Raw genomic sequence first — 26,848 nt, 5'->3', positions numbered from 1 at the left:
AGGGTGAAAATAATCAAATACTAGATTAGAAAACATTTTATCCTGAAGTCATCAAGTCTTTAGGAGGGACAAAAAATGGGGTTGTATGTTGGCTCAGACTGAGGGTACCTCAAAGTTCAGAAGCCTGTGGGAAGGAGATAAACTTAAGTGAAGTTTGATTAAGAAGAACTTTATTTTGACCACTGAAGACAAATTCAGCTAATTTTTTAATATGAAAAAGAAAATATGCAGAATGAGTGTTTGGTTATTAAATAGTTAAGAAAAAGAGCACCATCTAAGTCATAATGGGAAGGGTGTTTCTTTTCATAAACTGTTCCTGGAGAATACAAAGGATGGGGACTTTTATTAATCACATCTATTTACCAGGATTATCTATGTGCTTCATCTTTCCCCACCTCTTTGTCCTATACATTTTTTCCATTTGAATTTTCCTGGGTTGTATCTTGTATAGTAAACTGGTTGACATAACTACAGTGTTTTGCAGAGTTCTGTGAGTAGCTCTATCAAATTATTGAACTTGAGGGAGTTTACGGGAGTTCTAAATTTTCAAACAGTAGTTTAGAAGCACAGATGGGCCCATATGGTTTTTAACTGGCGTCTGCAGTGAGGACAGTGTTGTGGGACTGAGCCCTGAATCAGGGTCTGCTGACTCTGGGGTCGGAATTCAAATGTTAAACAATGTGTTAGTTTTGGAGAATTGCTTGGTGTTAAGCAAACTTTATAGATTTGGTGCCAAAAGAAAGATATCACAGAGGCCTGGCCTGGAGTGGAACTCTGGGTGTCTGGGAATGCGACACTCTACTCTCCTGTACACAGACTGTTACACTGCCCATTGTCCTGTGATTCCAGGTCTCCTTCCATGGTGAGAGAGGACTGAAAACTTAGAGGAAAGGAGCTCTGATTATAGACCCCCTTTTCTCGCAGCTGCCATCCCAGAATTTCGACCCACTCACAAACATATCCATTAGACATTGATGTGTCCACACCCCTCCCAGGACTAGGCACCGCCCTCAGGAGTTTCACTGCAGCATTTTTTTATTCTAGTGTTTTTTGCCAAAAACCCATAAAAGTGTCTACAAGTCTCCTGACATATTCCTATTCCCAGACACTGAATCTGCAGCAGCAGCCTGCTCTCTCCACCAACCAAGGGTTCTGGACCACCTGTTCATAATCTCATCTGCCTGCATGGACACAAATCAGAGGACAGCCCTATCTGGGCCACTATCTGTAGCACAGACCATTCCTCCCACCTACATTGCATTGTCCCCCACCCATGGATTTTTTTCCTTTTAACTTTTATTTCTGTTTTGGGGTACACATGCAGTTTGTTATATAGGTAAAATTGTGTCACAGGGGTTTGGTGTGCAGATTATTTTATAACGGAGATACTAAGCAGAGCACCACACAAGTATTTTTTTGATCCTTTTTGTTCTTTTTTTTTTTTTTTTTTGAGACAGAGTCTCGCTCTGTCGCCCAGGCTGGAGTGCAGTGGCGCCATCTCCGCTCACTGCAAGCTCCGCCTCCCAGGTTCAGGCCATTCTCCTGCCTCAGCCTCCTGAGTAGCTGGGACTACAGGCACCTGCCACCACGCCCAGCTAAATTTTTTTTGTATTTTTTAGTAGAGACGGGGTTTCACCGTGTTAGCCAGGATGGTCTCGATCTCCTGACCTTGTGATCCACCCGCCTCGGCCTCCCAAAGTGCTGGGATTACAGGTGTGAGCCACCGCACCCAGCTGGTGACCCTTTTTGTTCTTTCACCTTCCACCCTCAACTAGGCCTCTGTTCCCCTCTTTGTGTCCATGTGTTCTCATTATTTAGCTCTTATACATGAGAAAATATATTTGGTTTTCTGTTTTGCATTAGTTTTCTATGGCTAATGGTCTCCAGCTCTATCCATGTTGCTGCAAAGGACATACTCTTGTTCTTTTTTATGGCCACATGGTATTCCATGATGTTTATGTATCATATTTTGTTTGTATTAAATATTTTGTTTTATTTTATTTTTATTATAATTATTTTTGGAGACAGGGTCTCACCTTGTCGCATAGGCTGAAGTGCAGTGGTGTGATCTTGGCTCACTGCAGCCTCAACCTCCCTGGCTCAAGCAGTCCTACCTAAGCCCTCCAAGTAGCTGGAACTACAGATGTGTACCATTATGCCCGGCTAATTTTTCTGTTTGTATTTTTTTGTAAAGACATGGTTCTTCCACATTGCTCAGTCTGGTTTTGAACTTTTGAGTTCCACAAATCTGCATGCCTCAGCTTACGGAAGTGCTGTGGTTACAGGTGTGAGCCACCGTGCCCTACCATACCATATTTTCTTTATCCAGTCTACCATCGATAGGTATTTGGTATCTTTGCTATGTGAATAGTGCTGCAGTGAACATGCATGTGCATGTGTCTCTATGATAGAATAATTTATATTTCTTTGAGTATAAACCCAGTTATGAGGTGTCTGGGTCAAATGGTAATTCTGTTTCTAGTTCTGTGAGGAATCACCACACTGCTTTTCACAATGGTTGAACTAATTTACACTCCCACAGGCAGTGTATAAGCATTCCCTTTTCTCTTCAACCTTGCCAGCATCTGTTATTAACAACAGCCATTCTGACTGGTATGAGATGGTATCTCATTGTAGTTTTCCTCTGCATTTCTCTAATGATTAGTGATGAGCATTTATTTATTTATTTATTTGAGATGGAGTCACACTCTGTCGCCCAGGCTGGAGTGCAGTGGCACGATCTCGGCTCACTGCAACCTCCCCCGCCTGAGTTCAAGCGATTCTTCTGCCTCAGCCTCCCGAGTAGCTGGGATTACAGGTGCCTACCACTGTGCCTGGCTAATTTTTGTATTTTTAGTAGAGACAGGGTTTCACCATCTTGGTCAGTCTGGTCTCGAACTCCTGACCTTGTGATCCACCCGCCTTGGCCTCCCAAAGTGCTGGGATTATAGGCATGAGCCACCGCGCCTGACAGAGCATTTTTAAAATTTACTTTTTAGCCACATGTATGTCTTCTTTTGAAAAGCATCTGTTCATGTTTTTTGCCTACTTTTTAATAAGGTTGTTTGCATTTTTCTTATAAATTTGTTTGAGTTTCTTATGGATGCTGGATATTAGACCTTTGTCAGAAGCAAAGTTTGCAAATATTTTATTCTGTAGTTTGTCTGTTGATAGTTTCCATTGCTGTGAAATAGCTAGTTTAATTACATCCTATTTGTCAGTTTTAGCTTTTGTTGCAATTGCTTTTGGCGTCTTCATCGTGAAATCTCTGTCAGTTTCTATGTTAGAATGGTATTTCCTAGGTTAGTCTTCCAGGGTATTTTATAATTTTAAGTTTTACATTTAAATCTGTAACTCATCTTGAGTGATTTTTATATATTGTGTAGGAAAAGTATCCACTTTCAATGTTCTACATAGTGTTAGCTAGTTATTCTAGCATCGTTTATTAAATATGGAATTCTTCCTGCATTCCTCTTGTCAGCTTTGTCAGAAGACCAAATGGCTGTAGGTGTGTGGCATTATTTCCGGGCTCTATTGTGTTGCACTGGTCTATTGGTCTGTTTTTTGTTGTTGTTTTTTGTTTGTTTGTTTTTTACCACTACCATGCTTCTTTGGTTACTGTAGCCCTGAAATATAGTTTGAATTCAGGTAATGCAATGCCTCCAGCTTTGTTTGTTCTTTTTGCTTGGAATTGCCTTGGCTATTTGAGCTCGTTGTTGTTCCATATGAATTTTAAAATAGGTATTTTTTTTTTTTAAGTTCTGCTCAGAATGTTTTTGGTAGTTTGATGCAAATAATAGATCTGTACATTTCTTTGGGCAATATGGCCATTTTAATAATTTTGATCTTTTCTATCCATGAGCATAAAATGATTTTCCATTTATTTGTGTCATATCTAACTTCTTTAAGCAGTGTTTTGTAATTGTTGTTGTAGAGATCTTTCACCTTCCTGATTAGCTGTATTCCTAAATATTCTTTTTGTAGCAATTGTGAATGAGATTGTGTTTTTGATTTGGTTTTCGTCTTGGATGTTGTTGATGTAGAGGGATGCTACTGATTTTTGTGCATTTATTTTGTATTCTGAAATTTTGCTTCAGTTATTTTTCAGTTTAAAGAGCTTTTCTGTGGGGACTATAGGCTTTTCTAGATATGTTGTCTGCAAACAGGGATAGTTTGACTTGTTTGCCTACTATTTGGATGCCTTTTATTTTTGTCTCTTGCCTGATTGCTCTAGTGAGGACTACCAATTCTATGTTGAATAGGAGTGGTGAGAGAAAGCATCCTTGTCTTGTGCCGGTTTTCATGGAGAAATGCTTCTAGTTTTGTCCATTCCATATGTTGGTTGTGGGTTCCTCATAGATAACTCATTATTTTGAAGTATGTACCTTCAGTGCCTACTTTGTTGAGGGCCTTTAATTATTTTAATGCGAAGGATGTTAAATTTTATTGAAAGCTTCTTCTGCATCTATTGAGATAATCTTGTGGTTTTTGTCTGTATTTCTGTTTATGTGATGAATCACATTTATTGATTTGTGTATGTTGAAACAACCTTATATGCCAGGGATAAAGTCTGCTTGATCATAGTGGATTAGCTTTTATGATGTGCTGCTGGATTCAATTTGCCGGTATTTTGCTGATGATTTTTGCATAAATGGTCATCAAGGATATTGACCTGAAGTTTTCTTTTTTTGTTATATCTCTGTCAGGTTTTTGGTATCATATGATACTGTTCTTATGTAATGAGTTGGGAAGAGTGCCTTCTCAATTTTTTGGAATAGTTTTAGAAGAAATGGTACCAGCTCTTCTTTGTACATCTGGTAAAATTCAGCTGTAAATCTCTCTGGTCCTGGGCTTTTTTTGGTTGCTTGGCTATTTATTAGTAATTCAGTTTTGGAGCTTGTTATTGGTCTGTTCAGGGATTCAATTTCTTTTTTTGCTCAGTCTTGGGAGGATGTATTTGTTCAGGAATTTATCCATTTCTTTTAGATTTTCTAGTTTGTGTGCATAGAGGTGTTCATAGCAGACTTCAACAGTTATTTGTATTTTTGTGGGGTCAGTGGTAATGCTTCTTTTGTCATTTCTAATTGTGTTTATTTGGATCTTGTCTTCGTCATGAATCTAGTGGTTTATTTAACTTATTAATTTTTTTCAAAGATTTAACTCCTAGGTTCTTGATCTTTTGTATGGTTTTTCATGTCTAAATTTCCTTTGGTACAGATGTGATTTTGGTTATTTCTTGCCTTCTGCTAGTTTAGAAGTTGGTTTCCTCTTGCTGCTCTCATTCTTTTATTTATAATGTTAGTTTGTTAAATTGAGATCTTTTTAACTTTTTAATGTGAACATTTGGTGCTATAAATTTCCCTCTTAACACTGTGTCAGCTGTGTTGCAGTACTTTGTTCTCATTTGTTCCAAAGAATTTCTTTTTCTCCCTTAATTTTATTATTTACCAAAAAGTCATTCAGGTGCAGGTGTTTGTTTGTTTTGTGAGACAGAGTCTCACTCTGTCACCCAGGCTGGAGTGCAGTGGCACGATCTCGGCTCACCGCAACCTCTGCCTCCCGGGCTCAAGTGATTCTGTGCCTCAACCTCCCGAGTAGCTGGGATTACAGGCATGCACCACCACGTCCAGCTAATTTTTGTATATTTAATAGAGGCAGGGTTTCACCATGTTGGTCAGGCTGGTCTCAAACTCCTGACCTCAAGTGATCTGCCTGCCTCTGCCTCCCAAAGTGCTGGGATTACAGGCATGAGCCACCATGCCCAGCCCAGGTTTTTTAATTTGTATGTAATTGTATGGTTTCAAGTGGTTTTCTTTGTATTCAATTATATTTTTATCAGGCTGTGATCTGAGTGTGTGGTTGGTATAATTTTGGGATGTTTGAATATGCTGAGAATTGTTTTATTTCTGATTGTGGTCAGTTTTAGAGTATGTGCCATATGGTGATGAGAAAAATGTGCATTATGTAGTTTGTAGATGAAGAGTTCCGTAGATGTCTGTTAGGTCTATTTGGTCAAGTGTTACATTTAGGTCCTGATATCTTTGTTAATTTTTTGCCTCAGTGATTTATTGGTGTCTGTGGGGTGTTGTAGTCTCCCACCATTATTGTGTCAGAATCTAAGTCTCTTTATAAATCTCTAAGAAATTGCTTTATTCATGTGCACCTGTGAAAGCAAATTAACTCTTGGGACTCCAGACTCATTAAGCCAAAGAGAAAAGTTAATCTGAGAACTGGGTCACACAAACCTGCCTTTCCCTTTTGGTTCCTGTTCCTAAATAAGATGGTTACAAGATGAAAAGCTGCGTACCTCCCCCCATGTGTCCACAATAAAATTCCTAGTGAGCTGCACATCTTTACCCCAAGGTGATTCTGTTAAAATTTTATCATAGAAATGTAAATTGATAGTTTATGGGTTCAGTCGCTCCCCTTTCCATCAGACACAGATGCCTATCTGTTCCTCTGCCCCATTTTGTCTATGTTATCTTATGTAAAAATTCAGGTTCCCTGCATTTTTCTTCTGCCCTATTTGTCTGTGTCATCGTATGTTAAAAAAAATGCAGATTCACTGAACCAGACAAAGGCATGAATGACTGTATTTTTCTATCCTCTTCTTACATGAAAATTGTATACTTACCAATATCCCACCCTTTTCCCTTTAAATTTGAAGTCCTCAAAATCATCTTGGAAGAAAGACACAGATTTGTCTCCAGGGCACACATCCTTAACTTTGGCAAAAAAACCTCCTATAATGATTGAGATTTGTCTTGTCATTCTTCTTGATTAACATACCCATGGATTTTTTTTTTTTTTTGAGATGAAGTTTCACTCTTGTTGCCCAGGCTGGAGTGCAGTGGCATGATTTTGGCTCACTGCAACCTCTGTCTCCCAGGTTCAAGCCATTCACTTGCCTCAGCTTCCCAAGTAGCTGGGATTACAGGCATGCATCACCATGCCTGGCAAATTTTTGTATTTTTAGTAGAGACGGGGTTTTGCCATGTTGGTCAGGCTGGTCTCGAACTCGTGACCTTAGGTGATCCATCCGCCTTGGCCTCTCAAAATGCTGGGATTACAGGCATGAGCCACCGCACCTTGCTGGTTTTTTTTTTTTTTTTAATAACACCTTTCTCTCTTCTGTTTTTTTTTTCCAATAACATTCTTTAAGTTGCATACAGTGTGCAACATTAAGATGTCCAAGAGTTCTGCTGGGCGTGGTGGCTCACGCCTGTAATCCCAGCACTTTGGGAGGCTGAGGTGGGCGGATCACGAGGTCAGGAGATCCAGACCATCCTGGCTAACACGGTGAAACCCCGTCTCTACTAAAAATACAAAAAATTAGCCAGGCGTGGTGGTGGGTGCCTGTAGACCCAGCTACTTGGGAGGCTGAGGCAGGAGAATGGCGGGAACCCACGAGGTGGAGCTTGCAGTGAGCCAAGATCACGCCACTGCACTCCAGCCTAGGTGACAGAGCGAGACTCTGTCCAAAAAAAAAAAAAAAAAGATGTCCAAGAGTTCAAAAACATGTCCAGAGACCTGTCTGTTGTAGGAGAAAATAAAAATTAGAAATAAGAGGCTTTATTCTCCTATGTGAAAATAAGGGAGTCTATTTTGCTAATCTCTTTTTTCTTAAAGGACTTAAATTATATGTAGATTTTTGTCTTTGTTGTTTTGAAAAATACACAAATTGTATTAATAGCTAAATAAATTTTTGGTCATTGTTCTTGATTTGGGATTGTCTTTATCTAAGACCTCAGATTTATTGCTTTGTTTTTGCTTTAGCAAAATTTTTAAAATTTTTTAATCTTTTAAAGCAGACACAGTTTTGTTTAAATCAAAGCTCATTTTAAGAGCACACAGAAGTTGAGCACAAAGATAGTATTAAATTTAGCAGTACAGAATAATGAAGACTAAAAAATGCTGAGTAAATTCCTTTGACAGAAAACGGATTATCCAACGTAATTATCTAATATTTGCATGCTAAAATACTTCCATTGCAAAAGCGAGGTTCAGTGTATGAACTGAACAGTGGAGTATGTAGTTGTTCTTTGGTTTCTATTTATTACTTCAGAACAATTAGCATAGTTAGGTGTAGCATTTGTAGACAAACTGCATTCATATCAATTAAACAGTATTTTCTACACTAGTATAAATAGAAGGCCACAATATTTACTTTGAATGAATCCCTTAGTCATTTAAATTTTGTTATTCATACTTTTGAAACATAAAGTGTTTTCATTGAATTATGGTTACAGACAATATTTTAAAATCCTATGTACATTATGACTAGTACACTAAAATTATTATTATTATTATTATTATTATTATTATTATTTTTGAGACGGAGTCTCGCTCTGTCACCCAGGCTGGAGTGCAGTGGTGCAATCTCGGCTCACTGCAAGCTCCGCCTCCTGGGTTCACGCCATTCTCCTGCCTCAGCCTCTCCGAGTAGCTGGGACTACAGGCGCCTGCCACCACGCCCGGCTAATTTTTTTTTGTATTTTTTAGTAGAGGTGGAGTTTCACCGTGGTCTCGATCTCCTGACCTCGTGATCCGCCTGCCTCGGCCTCCCAAAGTGCTGGGATTACAAGCGTGAGCCACCGCGCCCAGCCAAATTATTTATACTTATATATTTTATCCAATGTAAAAGAAAATTTACTACCAAATTATTACAGTAGATATTAGTATGATATGCTTACTAGTTTATTCAGTAGACATTAGGGAAGCATGATTTTAGTGTCTTTTATTTCACTAAAGTGGAATGCTGCTATTACAAGACAAATAAACAAGGGTAATGTGGCCACTCAAAAACCATAGTAGCTCTTCAGCTAGCCATGATGCAAGCTCAAATATATTCCACTCTATTAACAAAGTCATATTCCAATTGTTCATCATAATGTTTTGGTGGAAATTGTCAGGCATATTCCAGTATAGATCTCCCGTTCAGTGGCTAGAAGATAAGAGAGCAGCAGAGATGAAAGAGGAACCTTACTTTGTGTTAAGGTGTAGTCTGGATTGCAGAGACGACCCAAGCAGGCTTTGTGTGAGCAGTGAGGCTGTTTATTCACTTAGGTGCGAGCTCACACGAAGCCTGCTTGGGTTGTCTCTTCAATCTAGACCGTGCCATAGCACACATTTGATGCTGAAATCCGGGATAGGGGAACTCCTTTGGGAGTCGTGTCCCCTAGCCCCTTCCCCCGACTTCTTGAAGAGACCTACCCGCGACCTCGGTACCTCCTACCAGCTCTGTAAAAGCCCCGCCTCTGCCTTCGGATGGGTAAGAGACCTCCATCCTTTCTCAAACTTTCCTTTTCTTAGAGAGCAGAGGACACTCACTGTCCGTGTTTCCTAAATCTAACTTTGGTCATGGATTATCTCTGGGAAGACAGACTTCCCTAGGTGACTGGTCAACCACAGGGGCATGTGCCTTGGCCACTCATCCACTGCACAACCCAGCTGGGGACACCCGCTGAAGGTCCTTGTGGTTGCTCTCCTCCTCGTTTCTCTCTCTCTGTCTCTCTGTTTCTTCAGTCCTCCACTGTTCATTATGGGCACCCTTCCGCCCTCCATTCCTCCTTCTTCTCCCTTAGCCTGTGTCCTTAAGAATCTAAAACCCCTCCGTCTTTCACCTGATCTGGAACCTAAACATCTTATTTTCTTCTGTAATGTGGCCTGGCCCCAATATAAATTAGACAGTGGCTCTCAGTGGCCAGAAAACAGCACTTTCAATTTCTCTATTTTGTGGGACTTAGACAACTTTTGTTACAAAATGGGCAAATGATTTGAGGTTCCATACATCCAGGCATGTTTTACACTTTGGTCCCTCCCCAGCCCTTGTTTGCAATGCGATTTGTCTCAAATTGTCCTTCTGTCCCTCCCGTCTGCTCCCCTACCACCCTCTGGCGACAGCGAGCCTCCCTGTCCACAGACCCTTCTGATATTTCTCCTCCCTGCCCGTCCGACTCTGGTCCCAACCCTTCTCCAGACCCCAGTCCCCCTTCTACCCATACCGTGCCTTCCTATATCCCTTCTGTCCCTACTGTGCCCCATACCCGATCTGGCTTACAATTTGGTCCCACTTCTAATCCCCCTCCTCCCACCCCTCTATTTCCCCTTTGAGAGGTGGCTGGAGCTGAAGGGATAGTCCGAGTTCATGTTTCTTTCTCCCTGTCTGACCTGTCTCAGGTCAGCCAGTATTTAGGTTCTTTTCCGTCAGACTCCACTAAATATATCCAGGAATTTCAATACTTAACTCAGTCTTTTAACCTCACCTGGAGTGACTTAAATGTCATCCTCACTTCTACACTCACTCCTGAAGAATGGGAGGGTGTTTGGGCCCTAGCTCAGTCCTATGCAGATGACCACCGGCGCCTTGAGCCAGGTCTCCAGGAAGGTGCCAGGGAGGTCCCCCGTGAGGACCCCCAGTGGAACTATCAAACAGGATCTCCTGGTATGGCTGGGCGAGATTATATGATCACTTGCTTAGTAGAGGGCCTCCAAAAAGCTGCATATAAGGCTGTCAATTATGATAAGGTAAAAGAAATCACTCAGGGCAAGGACGAAAATCCAGCCCAGTTTATGGCCCGTCTGGCCGCCACCCTCAGACAGTATACAGCTTTAGACCCTGAAGGGCCAGGGGCCAGAACGCCGACTCATGCATTTTATTACCCAGTCAGCTCCCGACGTTAGAAAAAAACTTCAAAAATTAGAGTCTGGCCCTCACATCCCACAACAGGATTTAATTAACCTTGCCTTTAAGGTGTTCAGTAACAGGGAAGAGGTAGCTACCTGGTGGCAGCGTGTTTCTGAATTACAGATGCTTGCCTCCGCCATAAGATGAACCCCAGCCACACCAATGGCCTGTAGGGATTTCAAGGTGTCCTGACCGCAGTGCCCAGCAGCCCCTCCAGGGCCATGCTTCAAGTGCCATAAAAATAATCACTGGGCCAAGGAATGCCTGCAGCCTGGGGTTCCTCCTAAGCCATGCCCTGTTTGTGCTGGCCCTCACTGGAAGTCAGACTGTCCAACTCAAGCTGCCATCCCTAGAGCTCCTGGAGCTCAACCCCACAGCCCCCTGGCTGACTCCTTCCCTGATCTCCTCGGCTTGGCGGCTTAGGAATGACACTGCCCGAACACCTCAGAGGCCCCATGGACCATCATGGACCTTGGGTAACTCTTAAGGTGGAGGGTAAGTCCATCCCCTTTTTGATCGATACGAGGGCCGCCCACTCCACCCTGCCCTCCTTTCAGGGACCTGTCTCCCTAGCCTCCATGACTGTTGTGGGAATTGACGGCAAAGCCTCCAGACCTCTCCAGACTCCACTGGTGTGGTGTCAACTAGGTCAGCACTCCTTCTCGCACTCCTTTTAGTCATCCCCACTTGTCCAGTCCCTTTCCTTGGCCGAGGCATCCTAACAAAACTGTCTGCCTCCCTCACTATTCCTAGGCTACAGCCACACTTCCTTGCCACCCTTCTCCCCAACCCCTCGCCATCCCCACAAGCTCCTCTAGCGTCTCCCTTCCTCAACCCCAGGGTCTGGGATATCATCTCTCCCTCCCTCACTACAGATCACTCCCCCCTCATCATCCCTTTAAGGCCAAACCATCCTTACCCTGCCCAATGCCAGTACTCTATCCCTATACCACCCCTAAAAGGCCTAAAGCCTTTTTACCCGCCTTTTACAACATGGCCTCTTAGTACCCATTAACCCTCCCATCCTTCCCTTTCAAAAAACCAGACAAGTCCTACAGATTAGTTCAAGACCTTCATCTCATCAATCAGATTGTACTTTTCATCCATCCTATAGTGCCAAACCCATACACTGTCTTGTCCACCACTACCTATTATTCCATTCTCAACCTAAAAGATGCCTTCTACACCATTCCCCTGCACCCCTCCTCTCAACCTCTTTTTGCCTTCACCTGGACTGACGCTGACACCCATCAATCCCAACAACTAACCTGGACCATTCTTCCCAGGGCTTCTGGGATAGCCCTCATTATTTTTAGCCAAGCCCTTGCCTGCGACTTACTTTCTTTTCAGCCTGCCTTTTCCTACCTCATCCAGTATGTCGATGATCTTCTCTGCAGTCCCTCCTAGGAATCCTCCCAACAGAATATCCTCCTACTCCTTCAGCATTTAGACTCTAAAGGGTACCGAATGTCCCCTTCTAAAGCTCAGATTTCTTCCCCTTCTGTTATTTATCTCAGCATAATTCTCCATCAGCACACCTGCACTCTTCCCGCTGACCGTATTCACCTAATCTCCTAGACCCCAGTCCCTTCAAAAACAGCAGCTTCTCTCCTTCCTAGGCATCATTGGGTACTTCCACCTCTAGGTACCTGGTTTTGCCCTCTTAACAAAACCCCTTTATAAGCTTACAAAAGGCAACCTAGCTGACCCCATAGACCCCAAAACCTTCCCTCATTCATCCTTTCACTCCCTGAAAAAAGATCTTGAGACAGCCTCCTCACTAGCGCTCCCCGACTCCACCCAGCCCTTCTCTTTCTACATGGCAGAGGTAAAGGGATGTGCAGTTGGGGTCCTAACACAAGGGCCAGGCCCACAACCGGTGGCCTACTTATCTAAACAACTTGACCTCACAGTCCTAGGCTGGCTGCCCTGTTTACGAGCTGCAGTGGCCACTGCCCTAATACTCCTAGAATCCCTCAAAATCACTGGTTACACCTTAGTTACCCTCTATAGCGCTCACAACCTCTGGAGTCTCATTTCTTCGTCTCACCCCACACACCTACTCTCCTCCTCCCATCTCCTCCAGCTTTATTCGCCCTTTATTTTAAACCCCATGCTAACCATTACTCTTGGACCCAGTTTTAACCCAGCCTTTCACTTAGCACCCAACACATGTCCTGAGCCACATGACTGCATCTCCTTAATACACATGGCATCCTCCCCCTTTCCTCACATTTCTGTTTTTCCAGTCCCAAACCCAGACCACACTTGGTTTATTGATGGTAGTTCTTCAAGGCCCAACCAATTTTCGCCAGCCAAGGCAGGTTATGCTGTTTGTTGTGTCCCACACATCTGTTATTGAGGCTGCTGCACTTCCACCCTCCACCACCTCTCAGCAAGCTGAACTAATTGCTTTAACTCACGCTGTCTCTCTCTAAGGGAATGGACGTCAATATTTTATACTGATTCCAAGTATGCTTTCCACATCCTTCATCACAGTGCTGCCATCTGGGTGGAAAGAGGTTTTCTAACCACACAAGGGTCTTCCATTATCATTGCCTTTCTCATAAAGGCCCTCCTTAAGGCTGCTCTCCTGCCAGCCAAGGCTGGAGTTATCCACTGCAGAGGATGCCAAAAACCAACAGACCCTATCACTAAAGGAAATGCCCATGCCAATAAAACAGCAAAAGAGGTGGCAAATGCCTCAGTGTCTGCAGATGTTCCAGTCTCTGCTCCAAAAGACCAGTATGTTTCTTTCTCATCTGTCATCCCTACCTACTGCTCTTCTTCTGAAAACCTGCTCTACTAGTCCTTTCCAACTCACAAGGCAAGTGGTTCTTAGATCATAGAAAGTTCCTTCTTCCTGCCTCATAAGCGCAGTCTATTCTCTCATCCCTCCATGACCACTTCCATGTAGGATATAAGCCTTTGGCTCACCTCCTAGAGCCCCGTGTTTCTTTCTCATCGTGGAAGTCCATCCTTTTTTTTTTTTTTTTTGAGACGGAGTCTTGCTCCAGCCCAGGCTGGAGTGCAGTGGCGCAATCTCAGCTCACTGCAAGCTCCGCCTCCCGGGTTCATGCCATTCTCCTGCCTCAGCCTCTCCAAGTAGCTGGGACTACAGGCGCCCGCCACCACGCCCGGCTAATTTTTTTGTATTTTTAGTAGAGACAGGGTTTCACCGTGGTCTCGATCTCCTGAGCTCGTGATCCGCCTGCCTCGGCCTCCCAGAGTGCTGGGATTACAAGCGTGAGCCACTGCGCCCGGCTAGGAAGTCCATCCTTAAAGCAATCACCTCTCAATGTTCTGTCTGCCACTCCACCAACCCCCAAGGTTTTCTTAGGCCCCCTCCTTTCCCAACACATCAGGCCCGAGGGTTTACTACTACACAAAGATTGGCAAATTGACTTCACTCATATGCCTCATGTCAAAAAATATAAGTACCTCCTAGTTTGGGTTGATACCTTCATCAGATGAGTTGAGGCCTTCCCTACTGGATCTGAAAAGGCCACAGCAGTTATTACCTCTCTTCTAACAGATATTATTACCTGTTTCAGCCTCCCTACTTCCATCCAATCTGACAATGGTCCAGCCTTCATTAGGCAAATTACCCAGGCAGTTTCCCAGGCCCTTGGCATCCAGTGGAATCTCCACACCCCATACCATCCTCATTCCTCAGGAAAGGTTGAAAGAGCCAACGGCCTCTTAAAAACTCACCCTCCAACTCCGAAGGACTGGACTGTTCTCCTACCACTTGTGCTTCTCCGGATCTGCGCCACCGCCCATGAACCTACCAGGTATAGCCCATTCGAACTCCTACATGGTAGTACTTTTCTACTCGGGCCCAATCTCATCCCAGACACCAGTCTTCTTGGGGACTATTTACCAGTCCTCCAACAGGCTAGGAATGAAATCTGTCAGGCTGCCAAACTTCTTTGACCCACCCCGGATACCCAGCCATATGAGGACACTCTGGCCGGACAGCCTGTCCTGATAAAGAGCTTAACCCCCCGATCTCTACAACTTCGGTGGACAGGACCCTTCCTGGTCATTTATGGTACCCCAACAGCTGTCCGCTCACAAGATCCTCCTCAGTGGATTCACCCTTCCAGAGTAAAGCTGTGTCCATCTGACACTCAGCCTGACCCTTCTTCCTCCTCTTGGAAGTCGCAAGTACTCTCCCCGACCTCGTTAAAACTCACCCAAATCCCTGAAGAAACTTAAATGTCCTGCTCCTGTCCGCCCTGCTGCTTCACCCTCTTCCTCCACTCTATCTGCCAAGACATCTGGTTTCATCCCCAAACTCCCACCTTAGATTCTCTCTTAAACTGGATAGATGATCTCATCTTTTAGGGCACTCTGTATAACTTCTCCCCAGATGAGACGCCTCTATTTACCTTCCTACTCACTCTTTATCTATCCCTCCTGCTCCTTTGGCTACCTGGCATGGCCGCACTCCCACTTCCAGTAATGCCTAATTACCTCTACAAAACTCTCAACCCACTCTCTGTTAAACCAGTCCAACCCTTCTTTGGCTTTGCATTTCTCTATCAGCTACCACTTACATTGCCACTCTCATTCCCACAAAAAACTGGGTAGTTACTAGCTTAACCTACCACCCTCGTAATGAAGGAAAAAGCCCCTTCCAACTCCCACATATGCAGTCATTGGCTGACTTCTCCATCAAGGAAATGACTGAAAATACCCTGACAGGACGTGCAGTTCAACTTTTACGCTCCTACATGTCCAGCCTCACCCATTAAACAAGTAATGAAAAGCCCATACACGGCCCTGTGACTACAAACACTGTCTTAACTTTCCAAGCCCCTTTATGCATCCAACACAACCTGTCATCAGGCCTACCTCTAGGTCACCTACTGTTCCATCAGTGCAACTACGCCTTGCAGCTTCAAGCCCCAACTGACTATATTAACTTCCAGGTCTCCCAAATGGCTACACTCAAACAGCCTGTCCGCTTCTTAAAGCCCCCAGAAGTCATCAGCACCTCTCTGCTTAACAAACAATCTAGGTTTTGTAATGGCAGGCATACGCACTGCATGACCATTCACGCCTGGACCTCCTGCAGCAGTACTCCCACCACGGATGAATGCCTCCTTATCCCCTCTTTTGATTACCCTTCTGAGTGGCTCCTAGTAGATACAAAATGATTTTTCCTCCAATGGGAAAATAAAACACAGGGAGCCACTCAGCTTATCCCAAACATCCCTTTTCAGCCGCTTACCGGGGCTGCCTTGGCAAGTACCCTAGGGGTGTGGGAAAATGAAAACAAATTCACACACCTATTTAACATACACAGCCAGTTCTGCCTACCCAGCCAAGGCATATTCTTCTTGTGTGGAGCTTCAACCTATGTCTGCCTCCCCACTAACTGGACAGGCACCTATACCCTAATCTTCCTAAGCCCCAAAACTGACATTGTCCCTGGAAACCAAACCTTACCAGTCCCTGTCAGAGCCCAAGTCCATCAGCATAGGGCCGTGCAGATAATACCCTTGCTTATAGGACTAGGAATTAACAATGCCACAGGAACCAGAATAGCAGGTTTGTCCCCTTCCCTGTCCTACTATCATACACTCTCAAAGGATCTCTCAGACAGCCTACAAGACATAGCAAAATCCACCCTTACTCTCCAATCCCAAATAGACTCCTTAGCAGCAATAACTCTCCAGAACCACCGTGGCTTAGACCTCCTAACCGCCGAAAAAGGTGGACTATGCACCTTTTTAGGGGAAGATTGTTGTTTTTCCACCAACCAGTCTGGACTAGTACGAGATGCTGCCTGGCGGTTAAATGAAAAGGCTTCTAAAATCAGGCAACGTCTTTCAGACTCTTCACACCAATCTTTGGAGCTGGGCGTTGTGGCTTCTCCCTATAGCTGGGCCCCTCATTTCCATCATTCTCCTTCTCCTATTTGGACCCTGCCTCTTCCGTCTAGCCTCTCAGTTCCTACAAAATCTCATTCAAGCTACTACCAGTCAATCTATGCGACAAATGCTACTCCTAACTGCCCCTCAATGTCACCCCCACCCCAAGATCTCTTTCCCAGTTAGGAGTCCATGCCACCCCAAGTCCTGCTCGAAGAATCCCTGAGAAACATCGCCCCGTCCACTTCTTTTCTTATTAAAACAAAAAGACAGGAATGTCATATTCCACAAATATGGCTGTATTATTGCCAGCAGGCCGTTATTGATGGTCGGCCATTAAGAACTCTGTGACCGGCACATATGCCTCCAGATTTCCTGGAACCAGAAAACCTGCAACAACCAAAAACCACAAAAGAAGAATAATGGGTTTCTGTTCCAACTGGTCGATCAACTTCTTGAGTCAACAAGTCCCAAAACCATGTTGTAATTTTTCACCCGCCACTTTGCCCTATAAAGACTGCTCTCCCTCACACCTCCGGGCTGACTCCCTTTTCCGATTCAGCCCACTAGCACCCAAGTCAATAAATGGCCTCGTTGCTCACACAAAGCCTGCTTGGGTCTTCAATCCAGACCACGCTGTAATACACACTTACACAATTCTGCTGAGAATATGCCCCCCTTTATTCATAATGCTCATGTTTTTCATACTGAGGGTAGCTGTGCACTTTGGGTTTTTACAGAGAATATTTTCTGGCTGACTTGTTCAATCATACCTAATCTGAGTTTTTTTCTTAAGATGCTTTTATCTTCTTTTTTTTTTCTCTCAATATAATCATTTTCAGAGTGAGCTGTTTTTCTCTTGAATGCATTGGGTGTCTGTTTTGGAAGCCCTATTACTATCCCATGGTGTCTGTGAATGAGGTGGGCTGTCACAGTGAGAACTCTTGGAGCTATCTCTATATGGACTCATGCTGGAAATCCAGCAGAGTGATTTCCATGTCACCATTATAAATAAAAAACTGAGGCTTAAACACCGCACCCATTCCCATTATTGCAAAGGTGCAATTCTACCCAGGAGGCCTGCAGGCTCTCCTCCTGCAGCTCAGGCTTCATTCTCTGATGTGGCATTGAAGTGCTGCTGTGGCAATTGGGGTTATATATAGGGTGCCAGGTGTGAGCTGTGTGCTGGGGGCTCTGCCTCAGTGGCAGATGGTAGGAGTCCAGAGGACACAAGCCACCAAGAGACGGCAAGCAGGAGGCACCTAGCTTTAAGTTGCAGAATTACCTTTTGTCATGAAGATGTGAAAAGTCTATTTTGTCATTGATGATAACCAATTAGCATATATGGATGACCTCCCCAATTACCAGGTGAATTTATGATGAACTATGTATGACATGTGCTGTAAATTTTTCTACTTGTGGACTAATTATTGTGACCGTCTTTCTGTCTTTGCAGTCTCTTAAGCAGATCGTGATGCATGTCACATTCTGGTTGAATTGTGTAATAAAACGGTTTTCTTTCTGTTCTATCATTGTGGAGTTACTCTGGAGCTGGAGAAATTTTTTCTTTTAGTTACATTTTCCAAACACTGTTTAGAATTACTACACATGATATAAACATATATGGTGCCAACCAAGCTTTAATCCAGAGGAGGCTTTTCCTTTCAGGCTTCCAGTCAACTCACGATTGTGCTGCAAAATGCATGCTGTCCCCTAAATATGCAGGCAGAATTGTGTCTCTGTCTATTTGGTGTTATAGTCCTCAACAGTCACTTCTAGAGAGCTAGGCCAGATTTCTACATACTTCACAGGGCAGCAATTAACCATTTTACCTCTTTGAGTGACTCTTGTATCTTTAGACCAGAAACTGCTTCAGAGATCATGGGACCCAGAAACCCAGAGTAACATGTGTGCATTAAGTAGAGAATATCCATTTTTTTTTCCCTTCCTCCTCTTTTTTTTTTTTTTTGAGATGGAGTCTCACTCTGTTGCCTAGGCTGGAGTGCAGTGGCATGATCTTGGCTCACTGCAACCTCCACCTTCTGGGTTCAAATGATTCTCCTGCCTCAGCCTCCTGAGTAGCTGGGATTACAAGCGCGCACCAAGACGTACAGCTAATTTTTATATGTTTAGTGGAAGGCGGGGTTTCACCGTGTTGGCCAGGCTGGTCTCAAACTCGTGATCTCAGGTGATCTGCCTGCCTCGGCCTCCCAAAGTGCTGGGGTTACAGGTATGAGCCACCACACCCAACCCCTTCCTCTTCTTAAAATACCCACAAATGTGCGGATGACACCTACTGCTACTGCACCCATCCAGGAACTAAATTTGCAGCTCCAAATTCTGAATCAGGGTCTTAAGATTTGAGAAAAAAATAAAACCTTTTATCTGAGAAATGCAAATTCTTTTAGTTATAAGGTTCAGAGACATTAAAATAATACCACAATTATGTATTTCTTTGTTCTTTGAGCTATGAATTTATCTCTTGAAACTGCTTGCTATTGCCACAAGTAGCTATAAATTAATAATGACACACTGGATCCTGTAACCCACACCCTATAGCTTAACAATGTTTATCCAATCAATAGTCAATGGTTTTTTATGTAAACAAATGAGAGTTTCTGACAAACAACTTTGTATCAGCCCATCCTCTTTGCTTCTCTTTTCGCCTTTACAAATCCACTTGTAGCTGTGCTAATCAAAGTGTAGATTCCTGGCAACGTGAATCTTTGATCCCAGGTTTTACAATTCCCAGTCTTGGCTCAAATAAACTCTCTACTTACATTCCTGTAGCTTCAGCTTTTTCCTTTTAAGTAGACATATTATTTAGAATGTGCTAGAGCAGCCACTATGAGGCAATCTCTCCTTTGGTTGTACTCCACTTGCTGTAATACCCAAGAATGCAGAGGCAGGCTGCTCCCACCTAGAATCTGTACATAAGATCTGGCCTCTTCCTGGTATTTACAAGACAGGGCCAGACTCTGGATCGAGAATGTACAGAAAACCAACAGGAGGCATTTTCTGCATTGTGAGATGTCAACATAGACATCTTAAAGCTTCCCTTTGAGAGTGTTGCTTTTAGAACTTTTCAGATCTGTGACCTGCTACAGTTATGTGAGAGGATCCAGGTGTAAACAGAATCTGTTGACAGATTCTGTAAGCATAAACAAGCATCTTAGGGGTGAGAGATGAAGGCCACAAAGTATCGAGTCATGATCACAATTATACTTACCTGTAAAATGTAATACTGGACTAGAGTATTTTTGTCTTTCCTTTTGCCCAAGAGCTAGCTAATCAGGACCCGTAATCTGGAGCTCCACTGTGGCAGTTCCACTTTCTATTTAGAATCAGCCTGAGTCTCTCCTGCCTGCCTTATCCTTGGGCCATCAGCCCAGGGTCACTGGGAACTCTCTCACAATCACCTAGGCATCTTTGAGATATTTGAGGATGTCCAGAGCAGAATTGTGTCAGGTTGACAAGAGTGGTTAATTCTGCCTCTGTCTCAGTGTAAGAGAGATGAGTCATCCTGTGTTTGCTCCTCCCCTCATACAAGAGATGTCTTTGGTTGGTATCCAGTTGAGAGTTTCCCAGTTTCCTGGTAGTTGGGTGAAAAACAAGGAGGAGGTCTGGAGACTCAAGCAGATAAACTAATTGCTACCATTTCATATGGCCATTAGAAAAATAGATAAAGCAGTCATGGTCCCTACCATCTAGGAACTGTTAGTCTAGACTAGCAACTGAATACATGGTTGAATTAAGCATCATATGGTTGGCAAAGTGAATAGATGTGTGGGAAAACTTGTGGGCTTTATTTGGCCACTTTCTTTATATTGTTGTGACTTCTGAGGTCATCATTTGAATGAATGTTTATGGACACAAGAGTTTTAAATATTTTTATTTCTTTTACTTTGCTAAGAATACATATTTATCTTATAATAAAGTTACCCTAGAAAACCCCAGGAGATTTAGGTGGCTAATTAGTATATTTATACAGTTGATGGGTTGAGCAGAGTAATATATAGGGTTTACTCCCAGCCGCAGTTCTGTTCAGATTCACCCTTTTTGGAGGCTTTATTTAGGTCTGGCCCCACCCTGGAGTCTTGCCTCACAGAACTGATTAGAAGAGATCAGAGTTTTGGCTGGTGCCTTTCTGGAGTGGGTGCTAACAATTTCCGAATTCCACAAGGAGATAAATGGGAAAAAAAGTATGCATTTTAGGGTCCTAATTTTAAAAACTTTTTATTAAAACCAGTACTTGCAGAGACATTCCATTTAGCAACGTGTTTTCTATTCCTGCAGATCCAGTAGTTTCCCACAAGTCACAAAAAAGTAAATATAAATACAGTGAAAATTTCTCTAAACCACATTAAACTGTTCTTTTCTGTATCCCTCTCATCTGTCTATATTTAGCTTTTATCCTATACTTTTTTTTATTCTTTTTTTTTTTTTTGAGACGGAGTCTCACTCTGTTGTCAGGCTGGAGTGCAGTGGAGCAATCTCAGCTCACTGCAACTTCTGCCTCCTGGGTTCCAGCAATTCTCCTGCCTTAGCCTCCTGAGTAGCTGGGATTACAGACATGTGCCACTGCACCCTGCTAATTTTGTATTTTTAGTAGAGATGGGGTTTCACCATGTTGGTCAGGCTGGTCTCAAACTCTCAACCTCAGGTGATCTGCCTCTGCCTCCTAAAGTGCTGGGATTACAGGTGTGAGCCACCGCGCTCGGCCTAATTTTTGTATTTTTAGTAGAGATGGGGTTTCACCATGTTGGCCAGGATGGTCTCAATCTCTTGACCTCATGATTTGCCCACCTTGGCCTCCCAAGTGCTGGGATTACAGGCATGAACGACCGTACCCGACTATCCTATGCATTTTTAAAAAAATTCAGTGACAGCTCATGGCCACTTGGTAAATGTGTGTGTGTTTGTGTTTTTCAGGAACCATTGACATTTAAAGATGTGGCCATAGAATTCTCTCTGGAGGAGTGGCAATGCCTGGATACGGCACAGCGGGATTTATATAGGAATGTGTTGTTAGAGAACTACAGAAACCTGGTCTTTTTGGGTGAGGATAACTTCAATACACAATTCCTAAAATACCCTTAAAGTTTTATTTCTCTATTTTTGTAGACTGTTTTCTGGTAATTTATGCTTTGCATAAATGAGTTTCAGATCTCTGTTTTCAAGAAAATTTTTGAGATTTCTTTGTGTAGAAAATAATTCCTTCAAGATGTTTCATCTTGACCTGAACTTTTCACATTAGTGAGCTAATCTGTATTTTTTCACTCTAGTGATAATTCCAGAAATTTAGTGGCATGAAATATTGTTGCTCATGCCTTAAAATCTAATTTCCAACACCAATTTTTGATTCAATAGTACCAGATAGTAAAATTTAAAACCTACAAATTTAAAATATTTTCTAAATATTTAGAAATATATGTTATAAATTAGTATTTATTCTATTACATCCTCTTTCCTGAGCACCTTACTGCATTGGTAATTGGAGAATGTGATTAAGATTCATGTTATTTATTTTCAATAAAACAGGTATTGCTGTCTCTAAGCCATATCTGATCACCTGTCTGGAGCAAAAAAAAGAGCCCTGGAATATAAAAAGACATGAGATGGTAGCCAAACCCCCAGGTAAGTGAGAGTGAAAGTGAATACAACGGATGACAAAGATCAAAGGTCAAAGGTCAAAGAAAAAGCCAGTCCTTAAAATATGATTTGGGAAGCTGTGTTCCAAAGGAAATAGTTTCTGGAAAGCCTGAGTTTTTTTTTTTCTTTTGCTGTCACATAGGGGCATCTTCTGTCTTATGCTTTTAAATTCTCTAAGGATTCTATTTTCCCTTCAGTGATCTTCCTTCAAGTTCACAGTGAGAGCCAAAGTTCTTTTCATGGCATGTACGAGACTGCACAATCTGACTCTTTTATTGTTTTGGGGGACACACATATATCTGCATAATTTTGAAAACCTCTATGTTAAACTGTTTTTTAAGTTATTTTTTGCATCATATCTGAAATGTATGAGTAGTGGTTTCTGTTCCATTGGGTTTTCTTTTTTATTTGTTCATTTTTCTGCACATTCCATTCTGTTTTTATTACTACAGTCTTGAAATATAGTTTGAAATTATAAACTATGATGTTCTTCTGTTCTTTTTTCACAAAATTGCTTTGGCTCTTCAAAGTTTATTGTAGTTTCATGTAAATTTTAGAGTTGTATTTTTCATTACTGTGAAAATAATGCCACTGGAATTTCAATAGGGAGTTTATTGAATCTATAGATCACTTTGGAAAACATGGTGCTTTATCAATATTTATTATTTCAATCCATATTCATAAAATATTTTAAAATTTATTTGTGTCTTCTCTAATTGCTTTCATTGTAAATTTTTTTTACCTCCTTGGTTTAATTTGTTCTTAAGAATATATTATCTTAATGCTATTATAAATAGGATTGTTTTCTTCCTCTGTTTTATCATATTGTTTTGAGTGGATGGAACCATAATTTATACTTGTATGTTAATTTTATATTTTGGTAATTTACTAAGTATATTTATCAGTTTTGATGGGTTTTAATGTACTATTTATGGTTTTGTATATGTAAGAGTATATGATCTGCAACCAGCAACTTTTTACTTGTCTTCAATTTCAGTGTTGTTTTATTTTATTTTATTTTTATTTATTTATTTATTTGTGAGACAAAGTCTCACTCTGTCACCCAGGCTGGAGTGCAGTGGCGTGATCTTGGCTCACTGCAAACTCCGCCTCCCGGGTTCACCCCATTCTCCTGCCTCAGCCTCCTGAGTAGCTGGGACTACAGGCGCCCCCTACCACACTCAGATAATTTTTTTTTTTTTTTTTTTTTTGACGAATTCTTTTGCCACATACTTTCAGTGCTATGATAAAAGCATTGACAATGGGCACAATATAGTTTTGCACTGGTGTCTGTGAATTTGAAAGAGCAAAAACCTCTTTAAGTTTTTATAAACTAATTTTAGAAGGTGAAGATCTTCTTTTGTTGAGCCCCCCAGGTGATGGGATGCCCTCTGGGTTTGTAGTGGAGAGGGGTTGTAGCTTAGTCACAAGGATGCTGGGTCTGCACTGGGGTCCACCTTTATTGGCTTGTTACTAGAAGCTTGGGTAGTTTTAATTCCCATTTTAGTTTTGGATAGACTGAATGTCCTTCAGGACGTTGCTCTGTAGGGCAGATATTGGGGCATGTTTTTGCAGTCGGGTCTGCATATGGTAGGCCTTATATCAGGATGTAGATGAGTATGGCTTTCACTGAATACCAGAGAGGATTTTTCCAGGTCACTGTGTGGGTTTTTTGTTTGTTTTTTTGAGATGGAGTTTCGCTCTTCTTGCCCAGGCTGGAGTGCAGTGGCGTGATGTTGGCTCACTGCAACCTCCGCCTCCCGGGTTCAAGCGATTCTTGTGCTTCAGTCTCCCAAGTAGCTGGGATTACAGGTGTGTGCCACCACGCCTGGCTAATTTTGTATTTTTAGTAGAGATGGAGTTTTACCATGTTGGTCTGGCTGGTCTTGAACTCCTGACCTTAGGTGATCCAACCGTCTCTGCCTCCCAAAGTGCTGGGATTACAGGCGTGAGCCACCACACCCATCCACTGTGTGGGTTTCTATGTAGGCGGAACTGACCATGAACTGTGGATCAGGGAGCTGGAACTGAGTCATTTAACTGTTTCAGGGACCACAGTAAAGACCAAGGTCTGCAGGCCTGCCTGCATGGCTCCTCCAGGCCTCTGGAAAGACAGGACCTCTCACAGACTGTGGCCGGGAGAAGCTTGAGGTGATGACAGAGTAAGTTCAGAATTAGTGGGACCAAGTTGGGAGGGCCATTTCCTGGTCTGTAGCCAAGTACAGGGGTCTTGTAGTTTGCCTCCCGAATAAGGGCCCGCCCTCTGAAAAGGAACACTTCTCAATCTTTGGCTCTAGCAGAGTTTCACAACTCCCTCCCTGGATCTCGGAGCTCTCTTAAAGACACTTATATTTATTTATTTTTTTTCTTTTTTTTTTTGTTTTTTGTTTTTAAAGGCACTTGTTTTTTAGATGGGTTCTTGCTTTATAACTGAGGCTGGTCTTTAAATCCTGGTCTGGAGCAATTCTTCAACCTGAATATACCATGTAGCTGTCATCATAGGTGTGATACATGATGCCTGGCTCTCTTATAAACACATTTTTTTTTTTGTCAGGGATGGCTGATAAATGTTTTTGCTGTTGGGATATAAGAAAATAGGGCACCTTTTATTTTTCCATCTTACTGATGTCACTCTCTGTGTACATTTTTGTTTTTTATTTTCTACTTCAAATTTGTCTATAACTTTAGATTCAGACATTTAGGGCAATGTACTAGAATTTACAAGTTATGCCTAAAATAAATTAGATAATTAGTAGGCATTCCTTATTTACTAAAATAGTTACTTACAAATTTGAGCTAGCTGTCAGCATAAACAAATTATAGGATTTTCACCCACTTTCTTCAGCCTATATCTAAATAATAATATAATTTATTCTCAAATACTTCTTGTATATATTAGAGACTCTAACCATATTCTCTGCACACACACACACACACACACATACTTACACATATAAATATATATTACATACACAAATAAATATATATATACATGCACATATATTTTCTCTTTAGCAATGTAAGGGTATTCTTTGCTTCTAAAGTCAGGTTACAGAAGTTTTATTTTGTGTAAGAATAGCATATATTTTAAATATCAGAATTATCTCCACTTCCTTTTAAAAGCTCATTTATTAAAATTTTCTCATTAGCATCTTCTATTTATGATTATACTGCATGTTCTCTGAACTTTACTGCCACACAACACATGCCCGTGATTCAAAATACCTGTCTCCCGTGAGTACACAGTTAAATATTGCAGTTATCTAGACAAATTCTTTCTTAATGGCACATCAATATTGCAAAAAAGATTTCATGAATAAACATTTTTCTTACTGTTTTGTAGTTCCATATTAGTGTGGTTTTTCAGTGTAGGTTTCTTAACATCAGACTATTGTGTTTTGTTTTATTTATGTAATTTTAGATAATTTGCAATTCTTTTTGTACACTTTTAAGTCAATGTGGGGTTTAAAAAATAAATTAGCCATATGTCTATTACAATCAGATTATATATGTGCGTGTTTTATGTATAAATATGACCCAAATTTTGGTTATGGCTTATCTTGTTTATATTCTTTCTTAGCTGATTTCATATGGTTGTTTTAGCTTGTCTAAGTGGTCATGGAAATCATCTTTTCACTGTGTGTTTAACGATGAATTTATATTTCCTTTGTGTGAGAGAAACACTTTTGTGATTTGAGGCAATTTTTGGAAAGATTTATAATTCTGTATTTTTTTCAGTTTTTCTTTAAAATATTAATTGTTGTAAAAACTCATTACATAAAATATACAGTCTTAAATCTATTGAAGGCCAGGCATGGTGGTGGCTCACATCTGTAATCCCAGGATTTTGGAAAGCCAAGACAAAAGGATCGCTTGAGCGCAAAAGTTTGAGACCAGCTTGGAAAACATATGGAAATACCCTCTCTACAATTTTTTTTTTTTTTTTTTAGATGGAGTCTCGCTCTGTTGCCCAGCTAGACATGATCTTGGCTCACTGCAACCTCCGCCTCCCAGGTTCAAGTGATTCTCCTGCCTCAGCCTCCCAAACAGCTGGGATTACAGGTGTGCACCACCATCCCTGGCTAATTTTTGTATTTTTAGTAGAGACGGGGTTTCACCATGCTGGCCAGGCTAGTCTTGAACTCCTGACCTGATCCACCTGCCTCGGCCTTTCAAAGTGCTGGGATTACAGGCATGAGCCACCGCATCCAGCCTACAGTTTTTTTTTAAAAAAATAGCCAGGCATGGTAGTGTGCACCTGTTTTCCCAGCTCTTTGGGAGATTGAGAGAGGAGGATTACTTGAGCCTGGGAGTTAGTGGCTACAGTGAGTGATAATTGTGCCGCTGCACTCCAGCTTGGGTGACAGAGTGAGACCCGGTGTCAAAAAAATATGCTGTTCATTTCAGGTATGTTAAGTATATTCACATTGTTATTTAACAGACTTCTAGAAATTTTACATCTTGTGAAACTAAAATTCAATACCCATTAAATCACAACTGCCCATTTTACCCCTTTTCCAGCCCTTGACAAACACCCCTCCACTTTTGGTTTTTATGAGTGTGACTACTTAAGTTATCTCATATAAGTGGAATCATGTAGTATCCATCAGTTTTTTACTGGCTTATT

General features: G+C 42.0%; 1 protein-coding gene across 4 annotated transcripts in view; it reads left to right on the top strand.

Annotated features, from left to right (window-relative positions):
* LOC116812068 (zinc finger protein 107) overlaps positions 1–26,848 on the top strand; it is an 81,013-nt gene that overhangs the window by 14,639 nt on the left and 39,526 nt on the right. For all 4 annotated transcript variants that reach the window (XR_009214979.1, XM_058444495.1, XM_058444497.1 and 1 more), the window contains exons 2-3: positions 21,502–21,628; positions 22,111–22,206. Coding sequence is in view for 3 of the 4 variants with exons in the window: in XM_032757679.2 (XP_032613570.1) it covers positions 21,502–21,628; positions 22,111–22,206 (223 nt within the window). In the remaining variant the exon portion in view is untranslated. The remainder of the gene's footprint in view (positions 1–21,501; positions 21,629–22,110; positions 22,207–26,848) is intronic.

This window comes from Hylobates moloch, unplaced genomic scaffold (assembly GCF_009828535.3).
Source record: "Hylobates moloch isolate HMO894 unplaced genomic scaffold, HMol_V3 SCAFFOLD_1, whole genome shotgun sequence".
Lineage (NCBI taxonomy): Eukaryota > Metazoa > Chordata > Mammalia > Primates > Hylobatidae > Hylobates > Hylobates moloch.
The sequence above is the reverse complement of the archived record's forward strand: the minus strand, read 5'-3'. Positions and strand labels throughout refer to the sequence as shown.